This window comes from Dendrobates tinctorius, unplaced genomic scaffold (genome assembly GCF_039654945.1).
Source record: "Dendrobates tinctorius isolate UK_male_01 unplaced genomic scaffold, ASM3965494v1 ptg000108l, whole genome shotgun sequence".
In the NCBI taxonomy this organism is placed as follows: Eukaryota; Metazoa; Chordata; class Amphibia; order Anura; family Dendrobatidae; genus Dendrobates; species Dendrobates tinctorius.
Genome location: NW_027361776.1, coordinates 4,453,407 through 4,477,925, shown reverse-complemented (window position 1 = coordinate 4,477,925; position 24,519 = coordinate 4,453,407). Strand labels below are relative to the sequence as shown.

Genomic DNA, 24,519 nt, shown 5'->3' with positions numbered 1-24,519 from the left:
ATGTGCGTAAAAAGTGGATTTAGAAGCCCAGTGAGCCAAACTGGCTCTTAAAGGGTCGATGCGCCAAAGTGATTCTTAAAGGGCCGGTGCACCGAAATGAGTCTTAAAAGGGCCGGCGCGCCAAATCGAAAGCTGAGTGACCCCAGGCTCCAAATCGGAGGCTGAGCCACCCCGGGTCCAAATCGGAGGCTGATCGACCCTGGCCTACAAATCGGAGGCTGAGCCACCCTAGCCTCCAAATCGGACCCTATGGAGCCCCCCACCAAACTGGACCCAGAGTGGCCCCGCCCACCAATTCGGACCCTATGGGGCCCCGGCCACAAAATCGGACCCTGAGGGGCCCCGGCCACAAAATCGGACCCTGAGGGGCCCCGGCCACAAAATAAGACCCTGAGGGTCCCCGGCCACAAAATCAGACCCCGAGGGGCCCCGCCCACCAAATCGGACCCAGAATGGCCCCAGCCCACCAAATCGGACCCTGAGGGGCCCCGCCCACCAAATCGGACCCTGAGGGGCCCCGCCCACCAAACCGGACCCTGAGAGGCCCCGCCCACCAAATCGGACCCTGAGGGTCCCCGCCCACCAAATCGGACCCTGAGGGGCCCCGCCCATCAAATCGGATTCTGAAAGGCCTCAACCACAAAATCGGACCCTGAGGGGCACCACCCACAAAATCGGACCCTGAGGGGCCTCAACCACAAAATCGGACCCTGAGGGGCCCAACCACAAAATCAGAACCTGAGGGGCCACAACCACAAAATCAGACCCTGAGGGGCCACAACCACAAAGTAGGACCCTGATGGGCCCCGCCCACCAAATCTGCCCCTGAGGGGCCCCGCCCACCAAATCTGCCCGAGGGGCCCCACCCACCAAATCGGACCCTGAAGGGTCCCACCCACCAAATCGGACCCTGAGTGGCCCCGCCCACCAAATCAGACCCTGAGGGGCTCCGCTCACCAAATTGAACTCTGAAGGGCCCAGCTCACCAAATCAGACCCTGAGGGGCTCCGCCCACCAAAACGGACACTGAGGGGCCCCGCGGGACCCCACCCACCAAATCGGACCCTGAGGAGGCCCCGTCCACCAAATTGAACTCTGAAGGGCCCCGCTCACCAAATCGAACTCTGAAGGGCCCCGCTCACCAAATCGGACCCTGAAGGGCCCCAGACACCAAATCGGACCCTGAGGGGCCCCGCCCACCAAATCGGATTCTGAGTGGCCCCGCCCACCAAATCGGATTCTGAAATGCCCCAACCACAAAATCGGACCCTGAGGGGCCCCGGATACAAAATCGCACCCTGATGGGCCCCGCCCACCAAATCGGACCCTGATGGGCCCGCTGACCAAATCGGACCGTGAGAGGCCCGGCCCACCAAATCTGCCCCTGAGGGGCCCCTCCCACCAAATCGAACTCTGAAGGGCCCCGCTCACCAAATCGGACCCTGAGTGGCCCCACTCACCAAATCGGACCGAGGGGCCCCACCAACCAAATCGGACCCTGAGTGGCCCCACCCACCAAATCGGACCCTGAGTGGCCCCACCCACCAAATCGGACCCTAAGGGGCCTCGCCCACCAAATCGGACCTGAGGGGATCCCGCCCAACAAATTGGACGCTGAGGAGCCCCGCCCACCAAATCGGACCTGAGGGGACCCCGCCCAACAAATCAGACCCTGAGGAGCCCCGTCCACCAAATCGGACCATGTGGGGCCCCACCCAACAAATTGGACCCTGAGGGGCCCCGCTCACCAAATCGGACCCTGAGGGGCCCCGCCCCACCAAATCAGATTCTGAGTGGCCCCGCCCACCAAATCACATTCTGAAAGGCCCCAACCACAAAATCAGACCCTGAGGGGCCCCGGACACAAAATCGCACCCTGAGGGCCCTACCCACAAAATCAGACCCTGAGGAGCCCCGTCCACCAAATCGGACCATGTGGGGCCCCACCCAACAAATTGGACCCTGAGGGGCCCCGCTCACCAAATCGGACCGAGTGGCCCCGCCCACCAAATTGAACTCTGAAGGGCCCCGCTCACCAAATTGAACTCTGAAGGGCCCCGCTCACCAAATCGGACCCTGAGGGGCCCCACTCACCAAACTGAACTCTGAAGGGGCCCGCTCACCAAATCGAACCCTGAGGGGCCCCGCCCACCAAATTGAACTCTGAAGGGGCCCGCTCACCAAATCGGACCCTGAGTGGCCCCGCCCACCAAATCGGACCCCGAGGGGGCCCGCTCATAAAATCAAACCCTGAGGGGCCCCGCCCACCAAATCGGACCCTGAGGAGCCCAGTCCACCAAATCGGACCATGTGGGGCCCCGCCCAACACATCGGACCCTGAGGGGCCCCGCTCACTAAATTGAACTCTGAGGGGCCCCGCTCACCAAATCGGACCCTGAGGGGCCCCGCCCCACCAAATCGGATTCTGAAATGCCCCAACCACAAAATCGGACCCTGAGGGGCCCTGGATACAAACTCGCACCCTGAGGGGCCCCACCCACAAAATCAGACCCTGAGGGGCCCCGCCCACCAAATCTGCCCCTGATGGGCCCCACCCACCAAATCGGACCCTGAGGGGCCCGCTGACCAAATCAGACCGTGAGTGCCCCCCCACCAAATCGAACTCTGAAGGGCCTCGCTCACCAAACCGGACCCTGAGGGGCCCCACCCACCAAATCGGACCCTGAGGGGCCCCGCCAACCAAATCGGACCCTGAGGGGGCCCGCTCACAAAATCAAACCCTGAGGGACCCCGCCCACCAAATCGGACCCTGAGGAGCCCCGTCCACCAAATCGGACCATGTGGGGCCCCACCCAACATATCGGACCCTGAGAGGCCCCGCTCACCAAATCGAACCCTGAGGGGCCCCTCCCCACCAAATCGGATTCTGAAATACCCCAACCACAAAATCGTACCCTGAGGGGCCCCGGATACAAAATCACACCCTGAGGGGCCCCACCCACAAAATCAGACCCTGAAGGGCCCCAGACACCAAATCGGACCCTGAGGGGCCCCGCCCACCAAATCGGATTCTGAGTGGCCCCGCCCACCAAATCGGATTCTGAAATGCCCCAACCACAAAATCGGACCCTGAGGGGCCCCGGATACAAAATCGCACCCTGATGGGCCCCGCCCACCAAATCGGACCCTGATGGGCCCGCTGACCAAATCGGACCGTGAGAGGCCCGGCCCACCAAATCTGCCCCTGAGGGGCCCCTCCCACCAAATCGAACTCTGAAGGGCCCCGCTCACCAAATCGGACCCTGAGTGGCCCCACTCACCAAATCGGACCGAGGGGCCCCACCAACCAAATCGGACCCTGAGTGGCCCCACCCACCAAATCGGACCCTGAGTGGCCCCACCCACCAAATCGGACCCTAAGGGGCCTCGCCCACCAAATCGGACCTGAGGGGATCCCGCCCAACAAATCGGACCCTGAGGAGCCCCGCCCACCAAATCGGACCTGAGGGGACCCCGCACAACAAATCAGACCCTGAGGAGCCCCGTCCACCAAATCGGACCATGTGGGGCCCCACCCAACAAATTGGACCCTGAGGGGCCCCGCTCACCAAATCGGACCCTGAGGGGCCCCGCCCCACCAAATCAGATTCTGAGTGGCCCCGCCCACCAAATCACATTCTGAAAGGCCCCAACCACAAAATCAGACCCTGAGGGGCCCCGGACACAAAATCGCACCCTGAGGGCCCTACCCACAAAATCAGACCCTGAGGAGCCCCGTCCACCAAATCGGACCATGTGGGGCCCCACCCAACAAATTGGACCCTGAGGGGCCCCGCTCACCAAATCGGACCGAGTGGCCCCGCCCACCAAATTGAACTCTGAAGGGCCCCGCTCACCAAATTGAACTCTGAAGGGCCCCGCTCACCAAATCGGACCCTGAGGGGCCCCACTCACCAAACTGAACTCTGAAGGGGCCCGCTCACCAAATCGAACCCTGAGGGGCCCCGCCCACCAAATTGAACTCTGAAGGGGCCCGCTCACCAAATCGGACCCTGAGTGGCCCCGCCCACCAAATCGGACCCCGAGGGGGCCCGCTCATAAAATCAAACCCTGAGGGGCCCCGCCCACCAAATCGGACCCTGAGGAGCCCACTCCACCAAATCGGACCATGTGGGGCCCCGCCCAACACATCGGACCCTGAGGGGCCCCGCTCACTAAATTGAACTCTGAGGGGCCCCGCTCACCAAATCGGACCCTGAGGGGCCCCGCCCCACCAAATCGGATTCTGAAATGCCCCAACCACAAAATCGGACCCTGAGGGGCCCTGGATACAAACTCGCACCCTGAGGGGCCCCACCCACAAAATCAGACCCTGAGGGGCCCCGCCCACCAAATCTGCCCGATGGGCCCCACCCACCAAATCGGACCCTGAGGGGCCCGCTGACCAAATCAGACCGTGAGTGCCCCCCCACCAAATCGAACTCTGAAGGGCCCCGCTCACCAAACCGGACCCTGAGGGGCCCCACCCACCAAATCGGACCCTGAGGGGCCCCGCCAACCAAATCGGACCCTGAGGGGGCCCGCTCACAAAATCAAACCCTGAGGGACCCCGCCCACCAAATCGGACCCTGAGGAGCCCCGTCCACCAAATCGGACCATGTGGGGCCCCACCCAACATATCGGACCCTGAGAGGCCCCGCTCACCAAATCGAACCCTGAGGGGCCCCTCCCCACCAAATCGGATTCTGAAATACCCCAACCACAAAATCGTACCCTGAGGGGCCCCGGATACAAAATCACACCCTGAGGGGCCCCACCCACAAAATCAGACCCTGAGGGGCCCCGCCCACCAAATCTGCCCCTGATGGGCCCCACCCACCAAATCGGACCCTGAGGGGCCACGCTCACCAAATTGAATCTGAAGGGCCCCGCTCACCAAATCGGACCCTGAGGGGCCCCAGCCACCAAATCGGACAGAGGGGCCCCACCCACCAAATCGGACACTGAGGGGCCCCGCCCACCAAATCGGACTGAGGGGGCCCGCTCACAAAATCAAACCCTGAGGGGCCCCACCAACCAAATCGGACCCTGAGGGGCCCCGCCAACCAAATCGGACCCTGAGGGGGCCCGCCAACCAAATCGGACCCTGAGGGGCCCTGCCCACCAAATTGGACCCTGAGGAGCCCCGTCCACCAAATCGGACCATGTGGGGCCCCACCCAACAAATCGGACCCTGAGAGGCCCCGCTCACCAAATCGGACCCTGAGGGGCCCCTCCCCACCAAATCGGATTCTGAAATACCCCAACCACAAAATCGGACCCTGAGGGGCCCCGGATACAAAATCACACCCTGAGGGGCCCCACCCACAAAATCAGACCCTGAGGGGCCCCGCCCACCAAATCAGACCCTGAGGGGCCCCGCTCACCAAATTGGACCCTGAGGTGCCCCAGCCACCAAATCGGACCGAGGGGCCCCGCCCACCAAATCGGACACTGAGGGGCCCCGCCCACCAAATCGGACTGAGGGGGCCCGCTCACAAAATCAAACCCTGAGGGGCCCCGCCCACCAAATCGGACCCTGAGGATCCCCGTCCACCAAATCGGAGCATGTGGGGCCCCGCCCAACAAATCGGACCCTGAGGGGCCCCGCTCACTAAATTGAACTCTGAAGGGTCCCAACCACCAAATCGGACCCTGAGGGGCCCCGCCCACCAAATTGAACTCTGAAGGGGCCCGCTCACCAAATCGGACCCTGAGGGGCCCCAGCCACCAAATCGGACCCTGAGGGGCCCCGCCCACCAAATCGGATTCTGAGTGGCCCTGCCCAACAAATCGGACCCTGAGGGGCCCCGCCAACCAAATCGGACCCTGAGGGGCCCCGCCCACCAAATCGGATTCTGAAAGGCCCCAACCACAAAATCAGACCCTGAGGGGCCCCGGACACAAAATCGGACCCTGAGGGGCCCCACCCACAAAATCGGACCCTGAGGGGCATCAACCACAAAATCGAACTGAGTGGCCCTGCCCACCAAATCGGACCCTGAGGGGCCCCACCCAGAAAATCAGACCGAGGGGCCCCACCCACCAAATCAGACCCTGAGGGGCCCCGCCCACCAAATCAGACCCCGAGGGGCCCCACTCACCAAATCTGACCCTGAGGGTCCCCGCCCAACAAATCGGACCCTTAGGGGCCCCGCTCACCAAATTGAACTCTGAGGGGCCTCGCTCACCAAATCTGACCCTGAGGGGCCCCGTCCACCAAATCGGATTCTGAAAGGCCCCAACCACAAAATCGAACCCTGAGTGGCCCCATCCACAAAATCGGACCCTGAGGGACACCGGCCACAAAATCAGACCCTGAGGGGCCCCGCTCACCAAATCGGACCCCGAGTGATCCCATCCACCAATTCAAGCCCTGAGGAGCCCAGGCCACCAAATCAGATCCTGAGGAGCCCCACACACCAAATCAGACCCTGAGGGGCCCCACAGGCCAAAGTGGCCCCTGAGAGGCACCCACAGTTAAAAAGGATCCTGAGTTGAAAGTCTTGCAGGGGCAGCAGGTAAGTCTCTCTTAAATGGGCAGCCCAGGCACCATTTCAAAGCACTATCTGTACTTCCTTCAGGAAATACACATCTAGTTATTATTATTCAGTTGATTTCCGCAATTAATGCGGCCCGAACCGCAACACGGACAGACTCCGTTGAGGTGTCGTTTTGAAGCCAGCATCCACGAGAGGTGTGCTAAATATTTTTTGTGTCGATCGGATTTGTAGTTTTTGCGCAAATTGCGATTGAAAAAGCATTTTCCCGTCATTGGAATTGTCTCAATGCTTTTCAATGGGGAAATTTTGCCACAGACAAATCATGCCCTGAGGCAATTGAAATGGCAGTTAAGCTCATTGATATGCGCAGGCACACCCAGTTACTATGCCAACACCTACGAACTTTACCTGACCCCACGAGGACAGTTTCTGCCAGATAATATCAGCTCTTAAAGCGAAACCCACAGCATGAATGCTAATCTAGCTTCATCACATGACGCATGCCCCTGAGAGAGAATGTGCGCCAAAGTGGATTTAGAAACCCAGTGAGCCAAACTGGTTCTTAAAGAGCCGACGCGCCAAAGTGATTCTAAAAGGGCCGGCACACCGAAATGAGTCTTAAAGGGCCGGCGCGCCAAATCAAAAGCTGAGTGACCCCAGGTTCCAAATTGGAGGCTGATTGACCCCGTCCTCCAAATCGGAAGCTAAGCCTCCCAGGCCTCCAAATCGGAGGCTGATCGACCCTGGCCTATAAATCGGAGGCTGAGCCACCCCGGCCTCCAAATCGGACCCAGAGTGGCCCCGCCCACCAAATCGGACGCAGAGTGGCCCCGCCCACCAAATCGGACCCAGAGTGGCCCCGCCCACCAAATCGGACCCAGAGTGGCCCCGCCCACCAAATCGGACCCTGAGGGGCCCCACCCACCAAATCGGACCCAGAGGGGCCCCACCCACCAAATCAGACCCCCAGAGGGGCCCCGCCCACCAAATCAGACCCAGAGGGGCCCCACCCACCAAAAAATCAGACCCTAAGGGGCCCAGCCCCAAAAAATCAGACAGAGTGGCCCCGCTAAGGCCTGTTTCACACTTCCGTTTTTTCAAATCCGTCAAAATCCGTTGTTTTCCGTAAAAAAATGGATCCGCCATTTTTTGCAGGATCCGTTTTTTTTGTCCCATAGACTTCCATTACGGTTACCGCGGATCCGTCAAAAAAACGGATCCGTTGGCATCCGTTTCCGTCAAAAAAACGGAAACGGATCCGTTTGGCGGACACAAAAACGGAAGTGTGAAACAGGCCTAACCAAATCAGACACAGAGGCCCCGCCCACCAAATCGGACGCTGAGGGGCCCCGTCGACCAAATTGCACTCTGTGGGGCCCTGCCCACCAAATCGGACCCAGAGCGCCTCCGCCTGCCAAATCGGACCTCGAGGGGCTTTGTGCGATACTGGGCTCCCCCTGCAGTCTGTGTCAGAGGGTGGTCTGTGTTGGCATGGTAATAAATTGTGTTATTTCCAGTTTTACAGAAGGATGATAACACCATAGAAATAAGAATAATAGGCCAAATTGTTTGGTGAATTGGAAGGCGCGGGGTTAAAATTTCGCCTCACAACATAGCCTATGACGCTGTCGGGGTCCAGACGTGTGACTGTGCAAAATTTTCTGGCTGTAGCTGTGACGGTGCAGATGCCAATCCCGGACATACACACATACACATTGAGCTTTATATATTAGATATCACGTACTTTGAATTCTCAAGTTTCATTTTAAGTAAATCCACATAATAGACTTCATCGCCTTGTGATAAAACATCAATATCCATCTTTGACTGGCCATTTTCATAGGTCTGCTGCAAAGAAAGATTTAATTAAAACTGATCATTATTGTAAGAGATCATTTGTTGCCAAGTCAAAAATGGACAGTTTTTGCTCATTTTATTACTGCTGCTCACAAGTAAAACTTATTTAGTTTAAATACCTACCACGTGGTTCTAATGACACAGGCCTTATTAAGTTAGTACTAATTTTTCTGTTTTTTTCAAGGTCAAGTAGCTCATCATTTTTTAGTGGCGTTTGCTTCAGCTTCTGAGTATATTGTACTGTATTTTTCAGATTATAAGACGCACCGCAAATTTTGAGGAGAAAAATAGGAAAACTTTTTTTTTTAAACAAAATGGTGGTGTATGCGCCGCCCCCAACAGCCATTTTCCCTAAGTCCACCGCATAGGAAACTATGGAACTTTAAGGGGGCCCTGGACTTTCACAAAATGTCGTCAGAGCCCCCGCAGCAGCACTGGACACCACCTGCAGTGGCGTGCCACAACATCCCCCTCATCCCAGCCTGCAGAAACGCTCCACTCTTTCCTCCTTCAGCCGCGACCCTAGAACCCTTCTCCACCGCGGCCGGTAAGGTATATCCGCATTATGAGACGCACCCCCATTTTCACCCCAAATTTGGGGGATAATAGCATCTTATAATTCAAAAGATACGGTACCCTGCGAGCAACACCCCTTCAGTTAAGACCATGAAAATTAGTGTAGTGGTGTCTGAGCGACACCACCGGTCATGAATAGAATACGGTGCAGTAGACAAGGAAGCAGAAACAAAACAAAGAATTTACTGAAAGAGGATTATATGACGGAAAATAAAACCAAGTTATTGTATTGATAACAGCAATAATAGACGCAAAGAGAGATAGCTGGAGTGTGTCACACAAGCTGTGCTACAGCTACGGCAATGCAAAGTTCAATTGAAACAGTATAAACAATTTCTAGAAAACTACTCTCTTCTAACTTCCTACCCGGCTGACAATCGGGCTGCGCTGCTACAGCGCCCTAGCTAAAAAAAACCTGCACTACACCATAACACAGTTTAGCATCGATGTACACTCACAGTTCTGTAGCTCAGAAGAAAGTCTGGTAGCTGCTGCTTAGTCCTGATTTAGTAGAGCCAAGTTTGTTTTGTTAAGCTCTTCCTTCAGGTTAACTCCTGTCTTCTTCCAGATACAAGCAAGTCTCATTCCCACTTTTAATATTCAGAGATAACAGGTACCACAGCAATTTTTTTTTCTCTTGGGTTACAGGTGCTCAGGGAGAACTAGCCTGGCTCTTTTCTTCCGATAGAGTCCTCGTGATAGATCCTGCGGTAAACGGGCACCATCTTCTCCCTTAAAGCACTTTGCTCACTTGCTAGTCTCTCATTGCTAGGACAGTTATTTTCCTGCCTGTTTCACAGACACACGGCTCCTTTTCCACTTACTGACCCAACACTTCCTGTTCCTTATTCAAAACCAATACACAGCAAGCTGCAGGGTAGAAAGCACTAGTCCAAGTGCATACAAATCAGAGGGGAGTATCATAAAGTCACAGTTTAATTCAGTTCTTAGCAGGGGCTGACACCCTACATTAGCAGCAGATGAAAAGGCCCATATGTCTGGAACCATATTACATGAAATAAAATAAAACTCAAGGGAGTAGCAAGAATAAAACAGGAGCTAAATTTGTTCCCCTTTGACCTGGTGATGGGTCCTCTTTAAAGGATTATTTCCATCTCCATATACAGGTGTTGTTTGATAGTGCTTATAAGTAGACGCTATATTGCAATATTCTATTTATTAAAATTTTCAACCATTCTTCACATATTAACACTAGTTTGCAGAATGCTGTCTTGGAGACTGACCACTGCTGCCAGAGAGCAGAACGTACACAGTGCTTACAACAGGCTTTTTTCCATGGAGTTTGTTAGCACAGTTTTAAAGCTGGCCAAGATCAATTGAGTGCGCGGTAATCCTGGCCAGTAGTGTTGCGCAAGTGTGCTCATGTGTTATCAGAGTATCTTGTAGTGCTCTGCTAAAAAGCTCGAGTCCCTATGGCTACATATTTTGCGGAAGTAGACAGACAACACATCTAGGGATTGCCTAACAAATAGGCAAACCCTGCATGAGCTGGGTCTGTCTACCACCGCAAAACGTGCAGCCATAGGGACTCAAGCATTAGTAGAGCACTACCAGATAATGGGATAACACCCGAGCATGTTCAGATATCACTTTATCCGAGCACGCATGCTAAACACTACTGGCCAGTTTTAACACATTGCTTACAAAATGGACAGCAATGGTGGTTGGTCTTCTAAGCAATCAGCTGTAAACAATAAAAGTGTTAAAGCGGCTGCTCACTTCTTGAGTTGCAACAAAATAACACAAGTCACACATCCAGGCTATGTAAAGGCTATGTGACCAATAAGAATAGGGATAGAGTGCTATGTCATATGACATGACATCTACAATCACCTGGTCTGAGCCCAACTGGGATTGCTTGGGGTGAGATGAGCTAAAGAGAGTGGTGGATCATAATGAGGTCAATCTGGGCGGTGGCCCAGGGTCCAGTGGTGTGGGGGGGCCCACCAGCACAGGGTAAATTGCCCCATTAAAATCGGCCACCATAGCGCCACGGCCCCCCATGTACCGACGCCATCCTCGCCCTCCCAGACAAGCCCATCGGCCACTACCCCTCACTCATAAATCCCCGCTCTGTGAGAACAGGACCTGTGATGAGGTCACAGGAGGGGAGGAGTCAGGGGTCTGTGGTGCTAATAAAAATATGGATATCTTACAGCCTACATATTGTAATATATTGTTTATATGCTTTGATATAGTGTGGTCTCTAGACCAAGGGTGGAATGTACTGCAAATATGAAATATGGTTGTTTGAATCCAAACACTATATTGCAATATACTATGGTGTTATATAATTAATGCTGAACTTTGATCAGCATACCGTAAGACAATACCATAAGACAAGGAATTGTTCTGTGGTCTTTGAAGCTCTGTGTTTCAAAGATTCATTATCCTGATTTGCACACAAGTGATATATGCTTTGACTGAATATTTTCTCTTTACTATACCCTGCCAATTGGGGGGTGGTTGATGGGAATTCTACAGGGAGCTTTTGGACCTGTGTGAGAGGACGATCTGCAGTGTAGATCCTAGGAAAGCATTCTCTGTCTCCGCTGACGTCCCCTCCAGCATAAGTTTTTCCGGAAAGATGATGTAAATGCCCCTAGTGAAGATTCTTTTCTTCTTCCTAATGTGAGTATATGTACCAAAACCTTTGCAGTTTTGAATATATAAGTATACGCAAGATCATACTATTTTCTATTTTCCTGTAATTGCTATACATTCCATTAATTTGGTGTTTTATCATTTAAATTAATCATTGTATAATAAAATTGTGTTATATCCAAGTAGTAGCCTTCTTTAAAGCCGTATCCGAACCTTTATTGCTGAACAGTTGGCAATACAGGGTCACATGTTCAGAGGCTTCAGTCCGAGATCCCTGATCATGTGACCCCCGACTCCTCCCCTCCTGTGACCTCATCACAGGTCCTGTGGGCACAGCCCTCGATCTATTGTATGCAGGACTCTGCTGTGCAGGTTGTCATCGTGCTGGATGAGGGAAGTGTGTGTGGGGTCAGAAGGGGTTTACAGGGTGGATGCAGCAGAGCTGTGTGCGAGGTGTACGGAGCAGAGCCATGCGTGTGCGAGGTGTATGGTGCGGAGCCGAGCATGCGTGAGGTGTACGGAGCGGAGCCGTGTGTGCGCAAGTCGTGCAGAGCGGAGCATGTACGAGGTGTGCGGAGCAGCGCGTGTGCGAGTTGAGAGGAGCATGTACGATTTGTGCGGAGCGTGTGCAAGGTGAGCGGAGCTGCGCCTGTACTTGGTGTGCGGAGCTGCGCGTGTGCAAGTTGAGCGGAGTGTGTACGATGTGTGCGGAGCTGCGCATGTACGAGGTGTACAAGAACCACGTGTGTACGAGGTGTGTGGAGTGGAGCCGCGTGTACACGAGGTGTACGGAGCAGAGCCGCGTGTGTACGAGGTGTACGGAGCGGAGCCACGTGTACGAGGTGTATGGAGCGGAGCCGCATGTGTACAGCGTGTATGGAACGGAGCCCTAAGTGTACAAAGTGTACGGCGCTGAGCCGTGTGTTTATGGAGCGGAGTCGCGTGTGTACAAGCTGTATGGAGCAAAGCCGCATGTGTACAAGGTTTACGGAGCTGAGCCATGTGTGTACAATGTGTACAAAGTGTACAGAGCGTGGCCGCGAGTGTACAAGGTGTACGGAGCAGAGCCGCATGTGTACAAGGTTTACGGAGTGGAGCCGTGTGTGTGCAAGGTGTACGGAGCGGAGTCGTGTGTGTATGAGGCATACAAAGCGGAACCGTGTGTGTATGAGGTGTGCGGAGCCAGGCGTGTACAAGGTGTATGATGGGGTGCATTCATACCTCCCAACCGTCCCAGATTTTGAGAGTCTGCCCCACTGCGCCGACCGGGAGCTTACTTTTCCAGCAGACACAGGAGTACACGGCGTAGCCTCGAGGAGCACTTGAAAACTCGCACGTGATGTTCCATTGGAAGTGACGTGCTGGAAGCTGACCAGAAATGAGGCAATTTCGGGAGGAGATTGTGACGGAACCATGGAGGCACTTCAGGACAGCGGGATCGCCTTGGACTTGGGGATGTTGGCCATGTGAGTGGATCATGATATGTCCTACGCCAGGAGGCTCAGGTGGGCATTACAATGGGAGCCAGGCTGCTATATTATCTTTATAGAATCTTTCTTTCCCCTTTCTTTCTGTTCTTTTGCTCTCTGTCCTTTCTTTCCCCTCTTTCTTTCTCTCTCCCTGTTTTCTTTCCCCTTTCTTTCTCTGTTCTTTCTTTCTCCTATTTCTTTCTTTCTCTCTCTCTGTTCTTTCTTTCCCTTCTTTTTTTCTCTCTGTTCTTTTTTTCTGTCCCCTTTCTTTCTCTGTTCTCTTTGTTTTCTTTTTTCTCTCTCTGTTCTTTCTTTTCCTCAGTACCAGTCAGTGTGCCCACAGTATCAGCCACTGTGCCCACAATGCCAGCCACTGTGCCCTCAGTACCAGTCAGTGTGATCAGCAGTGCTAAATGTGTGTGGTTGGGGCATGGACACGGGTGTGACTAGTTGTGAAATGGGTGTGGCCGGGGGCCGGAAACCAATCAACATAGTGGAAGTCGTCTGTTTCCATCAACTTTGCTATATGTGGGCAGTGAGCACCTCTAGTAAGGTGGGCACGAGATGGCGGGTCTTGTCACCTCTGCCTCACACATAAGTTACTATGAGGTGTACTTTATTCCTGCCACATTTCTTTCTTGGCCTACTGAGAGAAATATTTTGACCAGTTGAAAGTTATACAACCTGAGGATTGTGCAAGTGTGCGCTGCCCGCATGTAATAATAATTATTTTTACATAGCGCTAACATATTCCGCAGCGCTTTACAGTTTGCACACATTATCATCACTGTCCCTGATGGGGCTCACAATTTAAATTCCCTATCAGTATGCCTTTGGAATGTAGTAATATGTGTATGTATATATATTTACTTACTCCGACCCCTATATAAACCCTGCCCCTCTGACTGCCGTCCACTTTCCCATGCTCCTGTTCCAATCCTGGGGTCTTTTTTGTCCTTCACATGCTGAACATCTGGGATATGACTAACATTGCCCAATGTGCGCTTGTTAGTAGCCAGATGCAGCGTCGTGTCCAGTGTGTGAGGTGACGGCGACTTCTCTGTGGCGTTAACCCCTCTGCTGCCATGTTGGGCACAGCCTGTGATGAGGAGGGTCTCTTCCTGTGTATCCGACCACAGGCTTAACATCGGTGGCTGCTCCTTCTATCTGGGGAAGTTCCTGAAGCAGAAGCCCCTGTGTGACTCATGTGAAGTAACTTGTCTGACAGGTCATGGGTCCAGGTCGGCAGGTGATTGCAGACTATTAGCTGGTTTCGATGTTAGGTACAGGTGAGTCAGGACTAGATGTTGGGTGGAAGCCTTCCAGTATTCTTAAGGCCTCGTGCACAAGCTGAGTATTTGGTGAATTTTTACCTCAGTATTTATAAGGCCTCGTGCACACGCTGAGTATTTGGTGAGTTTTTATCTCAGTATTTATAAGGCCTCGTGCACACGCTGAGTATTTGGTGAGTTTTTCGCTCAGTATTTGTAAGGCCTCATGGACACGCTGAGTATTTGGTGTTTTTACCTCAGTATTTGTGAGGCCTTGTGCACACGTTGTGTATTTGCTGAGTTTTTTACCTCAGTATTTAACCCCTTCCTGCCCCTTGACGCATCATATGCGTCATGAAAACTAGTGACTTCCTGACCCCATCACATGACCCCGTCACATGACCGGGGGGCCCACAGAGTTTACAGCCCAGGGCCCTGGCTACCCTTAATCCACCCCTGGCTACAGAGTGAAGGCTAAAAAGCCAACAAGTGCTCAGCACCTCAGGAAAGACCTCCAAGACTGTTAGAAAGCCATTACAACTGATGGAATGCTGTAAAAGGGGTGTACTTTGTGTTTAACCCCTTAAGCTTTTTTCAGTTTGGGGTTTTAGTTATTTGCTCCCCTTCTTCCCAAAGCCATAACATTTTTATTTTTCCATCAATATGGCCATGTGAGGGATTATTTTTTGCGGGACGAGTTGTACTGTTTAACTACACCATTGGTTTTACCATGTCGTGTATTAGAAAACAGGAAAAAAATTCCAAGTGCGGTGAAACAACAAAAAAAAAAGTGCAATCCCACACTTGTTTTTTGTTTGGCTTTTTTGGTAGGTTCAATAAATGCTACAACTGACCTGCCATTATGATTCTCTAGGTCATTACGAGTTCATAGACACCAAACATGTCTAGGTTCTTTTTTATCTAAGTGGTGAAAAAAAATTCCTAACTTTGTAAAGAAAAAAAAATTGCGCCAGTTCCGAGACCCGTAGCGTATCCACTTTTCATGATCTCGGGTTGGGTGAGGGCTTATTTTTTGCGTGCCGAGCTGAGGTTTTTAATGATACCATTTTGGTGGAGATACGTTCTTTTGATTTACCTTTATTGCATTTTAATGCAATGTCGTGGCGAACAAAAAAACGTAATTCTGGCATTTTGATTTTTTTTCCCACTACGCCGTTTAGCGATCAGGTTAATCCTTATTTTAATTGATAGATTGGGTGATGATGAACACGGCGATACCAAATATGTGTATGTTTGATTTTTTTTTGTTTTATTTTTAATGGGTCGAAAGGGGGGTGATTTGAACTTTTTTTTAAGATTTTTAAAACTATTTTTCTTTAACTTTTGGCATGCTTCAAAAACCTCCAACAGCTGCCATAGCCCGATCGGCTCTGCTACATAGAGGCAATGCTCAGATCGCCTTTATAAAGCAGAGTTACACACTTGCTATGAGCGCCGACCACAGGGTGGCGCTCATAGCAATTCGGCATCAACAAACAGAGGTCTCAAGACCTCTGGTTGTCATGATGACACACCGGTGACCCGCAATCACGTGACACGGGTCACCGGTGAGCGTATTTCTGGCCCGATGGCTGGAAGCGCTTGTTAAATGCTGCTGTCAGACTTTGACTAGTTAATAGCCGTGGGCGGATCGCGATTCCACCTGCGGCTATTGCGGGCACATGTCAGCTGTTCAAAACAGCTGACATGTCCCGGCTTTGAGGTGGGCTCACCACTGGAACCCACATCAAAGCGGGGGATACTGCCATCAGCATAATAGTAATGGCAGTAAGGGGATAAGCATCAGATTCCTTATTCTGGTTTCAGTGTTGTTCTAATTCTTGTTTCCATATGTGTCACCATGTGGTTTTGCTGCCTCAGTCTACAATGTTAACATTCCAAAAAGAATAAAGGAAACTGTCAAGAATTGCAGGGGGGATATATTTGGTTATCCCACCTCTGCCATCAATATGTCATGAACCGGAGTGTTTGGGTTGCCCCCAGTTCGTCAGGGATCCTATTTTATGACCCCAATCCAGTTCCTGTTTTGGAACTTGCGGCTCTTTGGCGCCCCCTTACCCTCAGGTCAGACAGGAAACTGCACCTAGGGTAATCAGTCGCCAGACGGGCCGCCTGGATGTGTACTGGCTATTAGGCACGCTGCAGGGGGGGAATTATAACTACTCCCAGCTGCAGCCAGGCAATACGCTTATAAAACCCATTTCATCACTGCCAGCGTTGCCCAACAAGCCCAGGACACGGCGCTGCCATCAGCTCCTATTCCTATGATTAGTAATGGGTCAGGAGCCAACCCAATCAGTAGCGAATTTAGCCTCAGAGGACAATAACTTATGTTATTGAGCAAGGAAAAACGAAGCTAGTAATTTTATAGATTTTACTCCAAAAGGTAGGCAATATTTACAAAAGGTATAAACGATATTACAAAATGAGACAACTGAAATATGTACAAACGATCACAAAATAACAGGGATTAGGCTACTTTCACACTTGCGTTTTTTGCACTGCGCACCATGCGCAGTGCAAACACACAAAAAAACGCATCATGCGTTTGTGTGCTTTTTTTGCGGTTTTGTGCATGTTTTTTTTAAAAACGCATGCGTTTATTTGCGCTGAAGTGCGTCAGTGCACCCATAGACTTTAATGGGTGTTTGAGTGAAAAAAAATGCATTGCGTGCGCATGCGTTTTTTTTGGACAAGTAGGACGCACAAAAAATGCAACAGGATGCATTTTGTGCGCCCGAGCGCACACTCCAAAAATCGCATGCGCATACAAACGCATGTGTATGCGCACCCATGAAAATAGGGGAAAAAAGCATGCTTTTTTTGCGCAAAAAAGTGCAAGTGTGAAACCAGCCTTAAAAAGAGAAAAACACTTACAGTTGCTTGAGTCATTTCACAGCAGGCCATGCAGTGCGGGGGAGGGGCGATACATCATAGTGCATTACAGAGCCTCTCTGTATCAGGGTTTCAGGGCAAAGACGCCTGCAAAATGAGTTCCCATTATCTTATACCCCCTGGTCGTGACATCACTGAGGGGGCTGAGATATGGAAGCCCTCCTCTTTTCAGAAATGCCAAATAAACTCATAAGTATCATATCGAGGGGAGGGAATCTCGTATAGCGACAAAGTATCATCTTACTCAGCATGACGGGGGTGTTCATTTAAGTCCAAACACAAAGTGCCTGTATGATCCGGTTAAGTAGGAATCAGTTTCTTGGATTCCGCTGAAGCTGGAGTCTAGAAAACTACAGAGCGGGTAGCTCTATCTGAGCACATTTCAAATATGTAACTTCATACTTATAACACCAACTGGGGTCAAGATATGCCCTCTCACATATGCCAAAAGCACGTCCTCAGACAAACGATTGTATTCTTATCCCCCAGCACATTCTTGAGGGAGGGCGAAGAAGGAGTATAGGATTACACACGCAGGCAGAGGGAGAGGTGGAAGGGGGGGTCAAAAGCCAACAGCGTGTCTGTAAAGCCATGTAAACCTTCTAGAAGTATACTTAGAATATGGCATAATAGTAGAATCATTACAGAAACTTTGTCATGCCAACTCCCTGGTGACATGCGATCGTAACAGGGGTCACCAGTGGCATTTAACGGGTTAATAGCTGCGGGTGGATCGCGATTCCACCCGAGGCTATTCCGGGCACATCAGCTGACAAGTCCTGGCAAAGATGTGGGCTCACTGCCAGAGCCCACATCAAAAGGATAGAGACCAACAGCGGGGAAATTTGCGCCCAACGTCGGAAAGGGGTTCATGCCCAAAACTTACAAAATGAACAGCACACTGTATCCTCCAGATCACAGCCGAGCGCCACAACAGTCCGTATCAGAGACCAGCTGCCAAGGGCGACTGCAACACCTTGTCTCGCTGAGGGGTGCCAGACTTTTGGCTTCGCTTGGCTCTGTGTTACTTCATACAGGCTAAACCTTGCAGAGCATCTACTCTGCAATTGCAAACCAAGAGTGACACACCCAACCATTTTGATGCAGGGTTTAAATGAAATCTGTGGGCATGGGCCACTTGTAAGATGCGGTATGGAGGAAACGAACCACACCACTACCACCTTTTGTGTGGCACCGTATCAAAAGCTGTTGAAAAGTCCATAAACACCACATTCACTGAGTTTCCCTGGTCCAGTCCCGAACGTACCTCTTCACAGAAGCTTATCAGATTAGTTTGACAGGAACGGTCCCTCGTAAACCCATGTTGATGTTGGGTCATGAGGTCATTCTTCTTCAGATACTCCAGTATAGCATCTCTTAGAAAACCCTCCAGGATTTTACTCACAGTAGAGGTTAAGCTTACTGGCCCATAATTTCCAAGTTCAGTTTGTCCCTTTTGCATATTGGCACCACATTTGATTTACGCCAGTCCTGTGGGACTGACCCTGTAATTATGGAATCTTGAAAGATTAAAAATAATGGTCTATCAATGACTGTACTTAATTCCTGCAGTACTCGGGGGTGTATCCCATTCGGGCCCAGGGATTTGTCAACTTTAGTGATTCTTAGACGCTGCTGTACTTCCTGCTGCAGGTGACATTTAAAGGGAATCTGTCACCTATTTTTTGACTATAACCTGCGGCAACCATCATCGGGGGCTTATCTACAGCATTCTCCAATCCTGTAGATAAGCCCCCGATGTAAACTGAAAGAGAAGAAAAACGAGTTATATTATACTCACCCAGGGGCGGTCCGGGTCCGCTCTTGGTCCGATGGGTGTCGCGGTCCAGTCCGGGGCATCCCATCTTCTAGCGATGACGTCCTCTTCTTTGCTTCCCGTCGCGGCTCCGGCGTACTGATTTGCCCTGCTGAGGGCAGAGCAGAGTACTGCAGTACGTGACACCCATCGGACCAAGACCGAACCCGGACCGCCCCTGGGTGAGTATAATATAACTTGCTTTTCTTCTTTCAAGTTACATCGGGGGCTTATCTGCAGCATTACAGAATGCTGTAGATAAGCCCCTGATGGCGGTGGCCACAGCTTATAGTCGAAAAAATAGGTGACAGATTCCCTTTAAACCCCTTACCCCCAAGGGTGGTTTGCACGTTCATGACCGGGCCAATTTTTACAATTCTGACCACTGTTCCTTTATGAGGTAATAACTCTGAAACGCTTCCATGGATCCTGGTGATTCTGACATTGTCGTGACATATTGTACTTCATGTTAGTGGTAAAATTTCATTAATATAACTAGCGTTTATTTGTGAAAAAAACGGAAATTTGGCGAAAATTTCGCAATTTTCCAAATTTGAATTTTTATGCCCTTAAATCACAGACATATGGCACACAAAAAACTTAATAAGTAACATTTCCCACATGTTTACTTTACATCAGCACAATTTTGGAACCAAATTTTTTTTTGTTAGGAAGTTATAAGGGTTAAAAGTTGACCAGCGATTTCTCATTTTTGCAACACCATTTTATTTTTACGGACATCACATTTAAAGTCACTTTGAGGGGTCTATATGATAGAAAATCCCCAAAAGTGACACCATTCTAAAAACTGCACCCCTCAAGGTGCTCAAAACCACATTCAAGAAGTTTATTAACCCTTCAGGTGCTTCACAATAATTTTTTGAATGTTTAAAAAAAAAAAATGAACATTAACTTTTTTTCACAAAAAAAATTACTTCAGGTCCAATTTTTTTTATTTTACCAAGGATAACAGGGGAAATTAGACTGCAAAAGTTATTGTGCAATTTGTTCTGAGTACGCGGAGATCTGATATGTGGGGGGGAACCACTGTTTCAGTGCATGGCAGAGCTCAGAAGCGAAGGAGCGCCGTTTGACTTTTTCAATGCAAAATTGGCTGGAATTCAGATTGGACGCCCTGTCACGTTTGGAGAGCCCCTGATGTACCTAAACAGTGGAAACCTCCCACAAGTGACACCATTTTGGAAACTAGACCCCCCAAGGAACTTATCTGGATGTGTGGTGAGAACTTTGAAAACCCAAGGGCTTCACAGAAGTTTATAACGTACAGCCGTACAATTAAAAAATCACACTTTTTCCACAAAAATGATCTTTTCACCCTCAATTTTTATTTTTCCAAAGGCAACAGGACCCCAAAAGTTATTGTGCAATTTGTCCTGAGTACGCTGATACCCCATATGTGGGGGTAAACCACTATTTGGGCGCATGGCAGAGCTCGGAAGGGAAGCAGCGCCATTTGACTTTTTTGGCTGGAATTGGGATTGGATGCCATGCCGCGTTTGGAAAGCCCCTGATGTGCCTAAACAGTGGAAACCCCCCACAAATGACACCATTTTGGAAACTAGACCCCCTAAGGAACTTATCTAGATGCCTGGTGAGCACTTTGAACCCCCCAGTGCTTCATAGAAGTTTATAACGCCCAGGCATGAAAATAAAAAAAATCATATTTTTTCCAAAAACATGATCTTTTAGTCCCCGATTTTTTTTATTTTCCCAAGGGTAACAGGAGAAATTGGACCCCAAAAGTTGTTGTCCAATTTGTCCTGAGTACCCTGATACCACATATGTGGGAGAAAACTACTGTATGGGCACACGTCGGGGCTCAGAAGGGAAGTAGTGACGCTTTGGAATGCAGACTTTGATGGAATGGTCTGCTGGTGTCATGTTGACTTTGGAGAGTCCCTGATTTACCTAAACAGTGGAAACCCCCCACAAGTGACCCCATTTTGGAAACTAGACCACCTAAGGAACTTATCTAGATGTGTGGTGAGCACTTTGAACCCCCAAGGGCTTCACAGAAGTTTATAATGCCCAGGCATGAAAATAAAAAAATCGTATTTTTTCCACAAAAATGATATTTTTGCCCCCAATTTTTTATTTTCCTAAGGGTAACAGGAGAAATTGGACCCCAAAAGTTGCTTTGCAATGTGTCCTGAGTAGGCTGATACCCTATATGTGGGGGTAAAACACTGTTTGGGCACATGGCAGAGGTTGGAAGGGAAGGAGCACCATTTGACTTTTTCAATGCAGAATTGGCTGGAATTGAGATCAGACGCCATGTTGCGTTTGGAGAGCACCTGATGTGCCCAAACAGTGGAAACCCCCCAATTCTAACTCCAACCCTAACCCCAACACACCCCTAACCCTAATCAGCCCTAACGGGAAAATGGAAATAAATACATTTTTTTTTAATTTTATTATTTTTCCCTAACTAAGGGGGTGATAACGGGGGGTTTGATTTACTATTTATGGAGGGTTTTTATTTTTGGCAGCTATCGCACGCTAAAAGACGCTTTTTATTCCAAAAATAGTTTTTGCATCACTACATTTTGAGACCTTATTTTTCCGTATTTTGACCCAGAGTCATGTGAGGTCTTATTTTTTGCGGGACGAGTTGACGTTTTTATTGGTACCATTTTCGGGCGCATGACATTTTTTGATCACTTTTTATTCCGATTTTTGGGACGCAGAATGAACATAAAACAGCATTTCAAGAATTTCTTTTGGGGGGTGCGTTTACACCGTTCCGCGTGCGGTAAAATTGATAAGGCGGTTTTATTCTTCGGGTCAGTACGGTTACAGTGATACCTCATTTATGTTGTCTTTTTATGTTTTGACGCTTTTATGCAATGAAAACAATTTTATATAAAAAATAATTATTTTTGTATCGCTTTATTCTGCGAGCTATAACTTAAATTTTTTCGCTGATGACGCTGTATGGCGGCTCATTTTTTGTGGGACAAGATGACGTTTTCAGCGGTACAATGGATATTTATATGTGTCTTTTTGACCGCGCTTTATTACACTTTTTGTTTGGCGGTATGATAATAAAGCATTATTTTTTGCTTCGTTTTTTATTTTTTAAGAGATTCGCTAAAGGGGTTAACTAATGGGACAGTTTTATAGGGCGGGTCGTTACGGACGCGGCGATACCAAATATGTGTACTTTTGTTTTTTTTTATTTCCAAAAAATGAATTTATTAGGGAATATTTTTTTTTTTTAATATATTTAGCGATTTTTAAAAAATTATTTTTACACTTTTTTTTTTTAAACTTTATTAGGTTGTCCCAGGGGGGACATCACTGTCCTGTGACAGATCGCTGATCTGTCACATCACAGATCACTGTGACAGATCAGCGATCTGTCACAGGCACTGCACAAGGCTTCCTCTTTGCCTGCGCTTTGCAGGCATGAGGAAGCCAGCTCCCTGCAGGCCCCCGAAAGTCCCCGTCGCCATCTTGGATCCGGGGACCTGCAGGGATGGAGTGCTGCACATTGCGCTGCTGTGGGGGGTTCAGGGAAGCAAGCAGGGAGTCCCCTCCCTGCCGATGCTTCCCTTTAGCCCCCGGTACACCGCAATCGTGTTTGATCGCGGTGTGCAAGGGGTTAACGTGTCGGGGCGGTATGTGACCGCCCCTGACACATTGTGCCGGGTGTCAGCTGATAATTAGCTGACACCCGGCCGCGATCAGCTGCGCTCACCACGTGGGCGCCGCTCATCACTGTGACATACTATCCCGTCCCTGGGCATTAAGTCCCAGGGCACATGGACGGGATAGTACGTCACATGACAGAAAGGGGTTAAAGAATATTTTGAGATTAATTTTACTTCCTCTGGGAATGAGTCTAGTTCCTCCATTTTTCGTGATCTGGGGTTGGTTGAGGGCTTATTTCTTGTGCGCCAACCTGTCGTTTTTAAGGATACCATTTATGTGCAGATACAATCTTTTGATCGTCCGTTATTGCATTTTAATGCAATGTCGTGGCGCCCAAAAGGTGTTTCGATTTTTTCCTGCTACACCGTTTAGCGATCGGGTTAATCCTTTTATTTATTGATAGATCGGGCGATTCTGAACGCGGCGATACCCAATATATGTATGTGTGATTTTTTTTGCCGGAGCCCACCTCAAACCGGGGATACTTATCGCTGGCGCAATAGTACATCAGCAGTCGTTAAGGGGTTCATATCCAAAACTAACAAAATGAAAAGCACAAGGTATACTCCGGGTCACAGCTGGGCGTCACAACAGTCCATATCATAGACCGGTTGCCGAGGGCGACTGCACCACTGTGTCACTCTAAGGGGTGCCAGACGTCTTGGCTTCACTTGGCTCACTGTTACTTCACACAGGCTAAACCTTGCAGAGCCACCTGCTCGGTAATTTGCAATCAAAAACTGACACACCCAACCCTTTGCTGCAGGATTTAATTGGAATCTGTGGCCATGGGCCACTTGTAAGACCCGGTCTGAAGGAAGAAAATCTCCCCACTACCATCCTGTAGTTCGCTCCAAAAATAAAAGACCTTCAAGGGTTTCGCTAAACATTGCCTTGGTCAAATAACTTGACCAGGTCCTCACTTACTTATATTTTGCACTGCAGCCACAGCTATATCTGTGACTGCAATGCACTCCAGCGGGTTTCATACGTTTCTATGCATATTCTGCGGGATACATATCAATTCTCGCATATGATAACCCCTCACAATATTGATTTTATTTGGCTGATTTAGTGCTTTTTCAGGTAGGTTTCCAGGCAGAATCTGCTTTAAGAAATAGAGCGCACATACCCTAAAAGAGACTTTATTAAAGGGGTTGTCCACTACTAGGAAAACCTCTTCTCAATCTGAATGTTTGCCCCAGTTAAAATAAAATAAAAAAAAAATTGTAGTCATCTCTGTTGCCAGGGGCATTCCAGTGGTGTCAGCATTTGCATGTTCCTGGGACACAAGTAAGGTTGCCAAGTCATGTGAGCCATGCGCCCATTCTGGGCTTTAGTCACTGGCCCCACCTTTGGATGTATAAGTAATCAAGAGGAAGTGAGAGCTGCGGCTGGCATACATACACAGAAGCTACAAAAGATAATTCAAATATATAATAGGTAAACTAATTGCCTATTGCCTCATATTATTGGTCGTCTACGAAATGCAGCTCAATCAAGAGCAGCTTGTTAAGTGCACAATCGAAATATACCAGAAGTGAACAAGTAGGCAAGAGCTATAACTTGTTAATAACTGCACTTCCCTCTTCTATTTTCCCACAACTACTCTATCACTATGTTTGTATATCCTTTTACAGTTATTGCATCACTATAATCCTTACTCTTCTGCACTATGCCTAAATGCCATAACCCACCAAACATGTCTCTCTCCTTCCCTCCTACCCCCACTTGCTGATCTGTTCCTAAATAGGGTTGATCGAATAGCTAACAAATTTATAATTCTCTATGAATTCGTCAAAAGGTGCAAT

At 49.9% G+C, this 24,519-nt stretch overlaps 1 protein-coding gene across 13 annotated transcripts in view; it reads right to left on the bottom strand.

The window, feature by feature from the left end:
- SPDL1 (spindle apparatus coiled-coil protein 1) overlaps positions 1–24,519 on the bottom strand; it is a 470,586-nt gene that overhangs the window by 95,937 nt on the left and 350,130 nt on the right. For 11 of the 13 annotated variants that reach the window (XM_073589468.1, XM_073589466.1, XM_073589471.1 and 8 more), the window contains one exon: positions 8,248–8,351. In XM_073589468.1, coding sequence (XP_073445569.1) covers positions 8,248–8,351 — 104 coding nt within the window. The remainder of the gene's footprint in view (positions 1–8,247; positions 8,352–24,519) is intronic. The other 2 variants (XM_073589469.1, XM_073589467.1) reach the window with 1 other exon arrangement.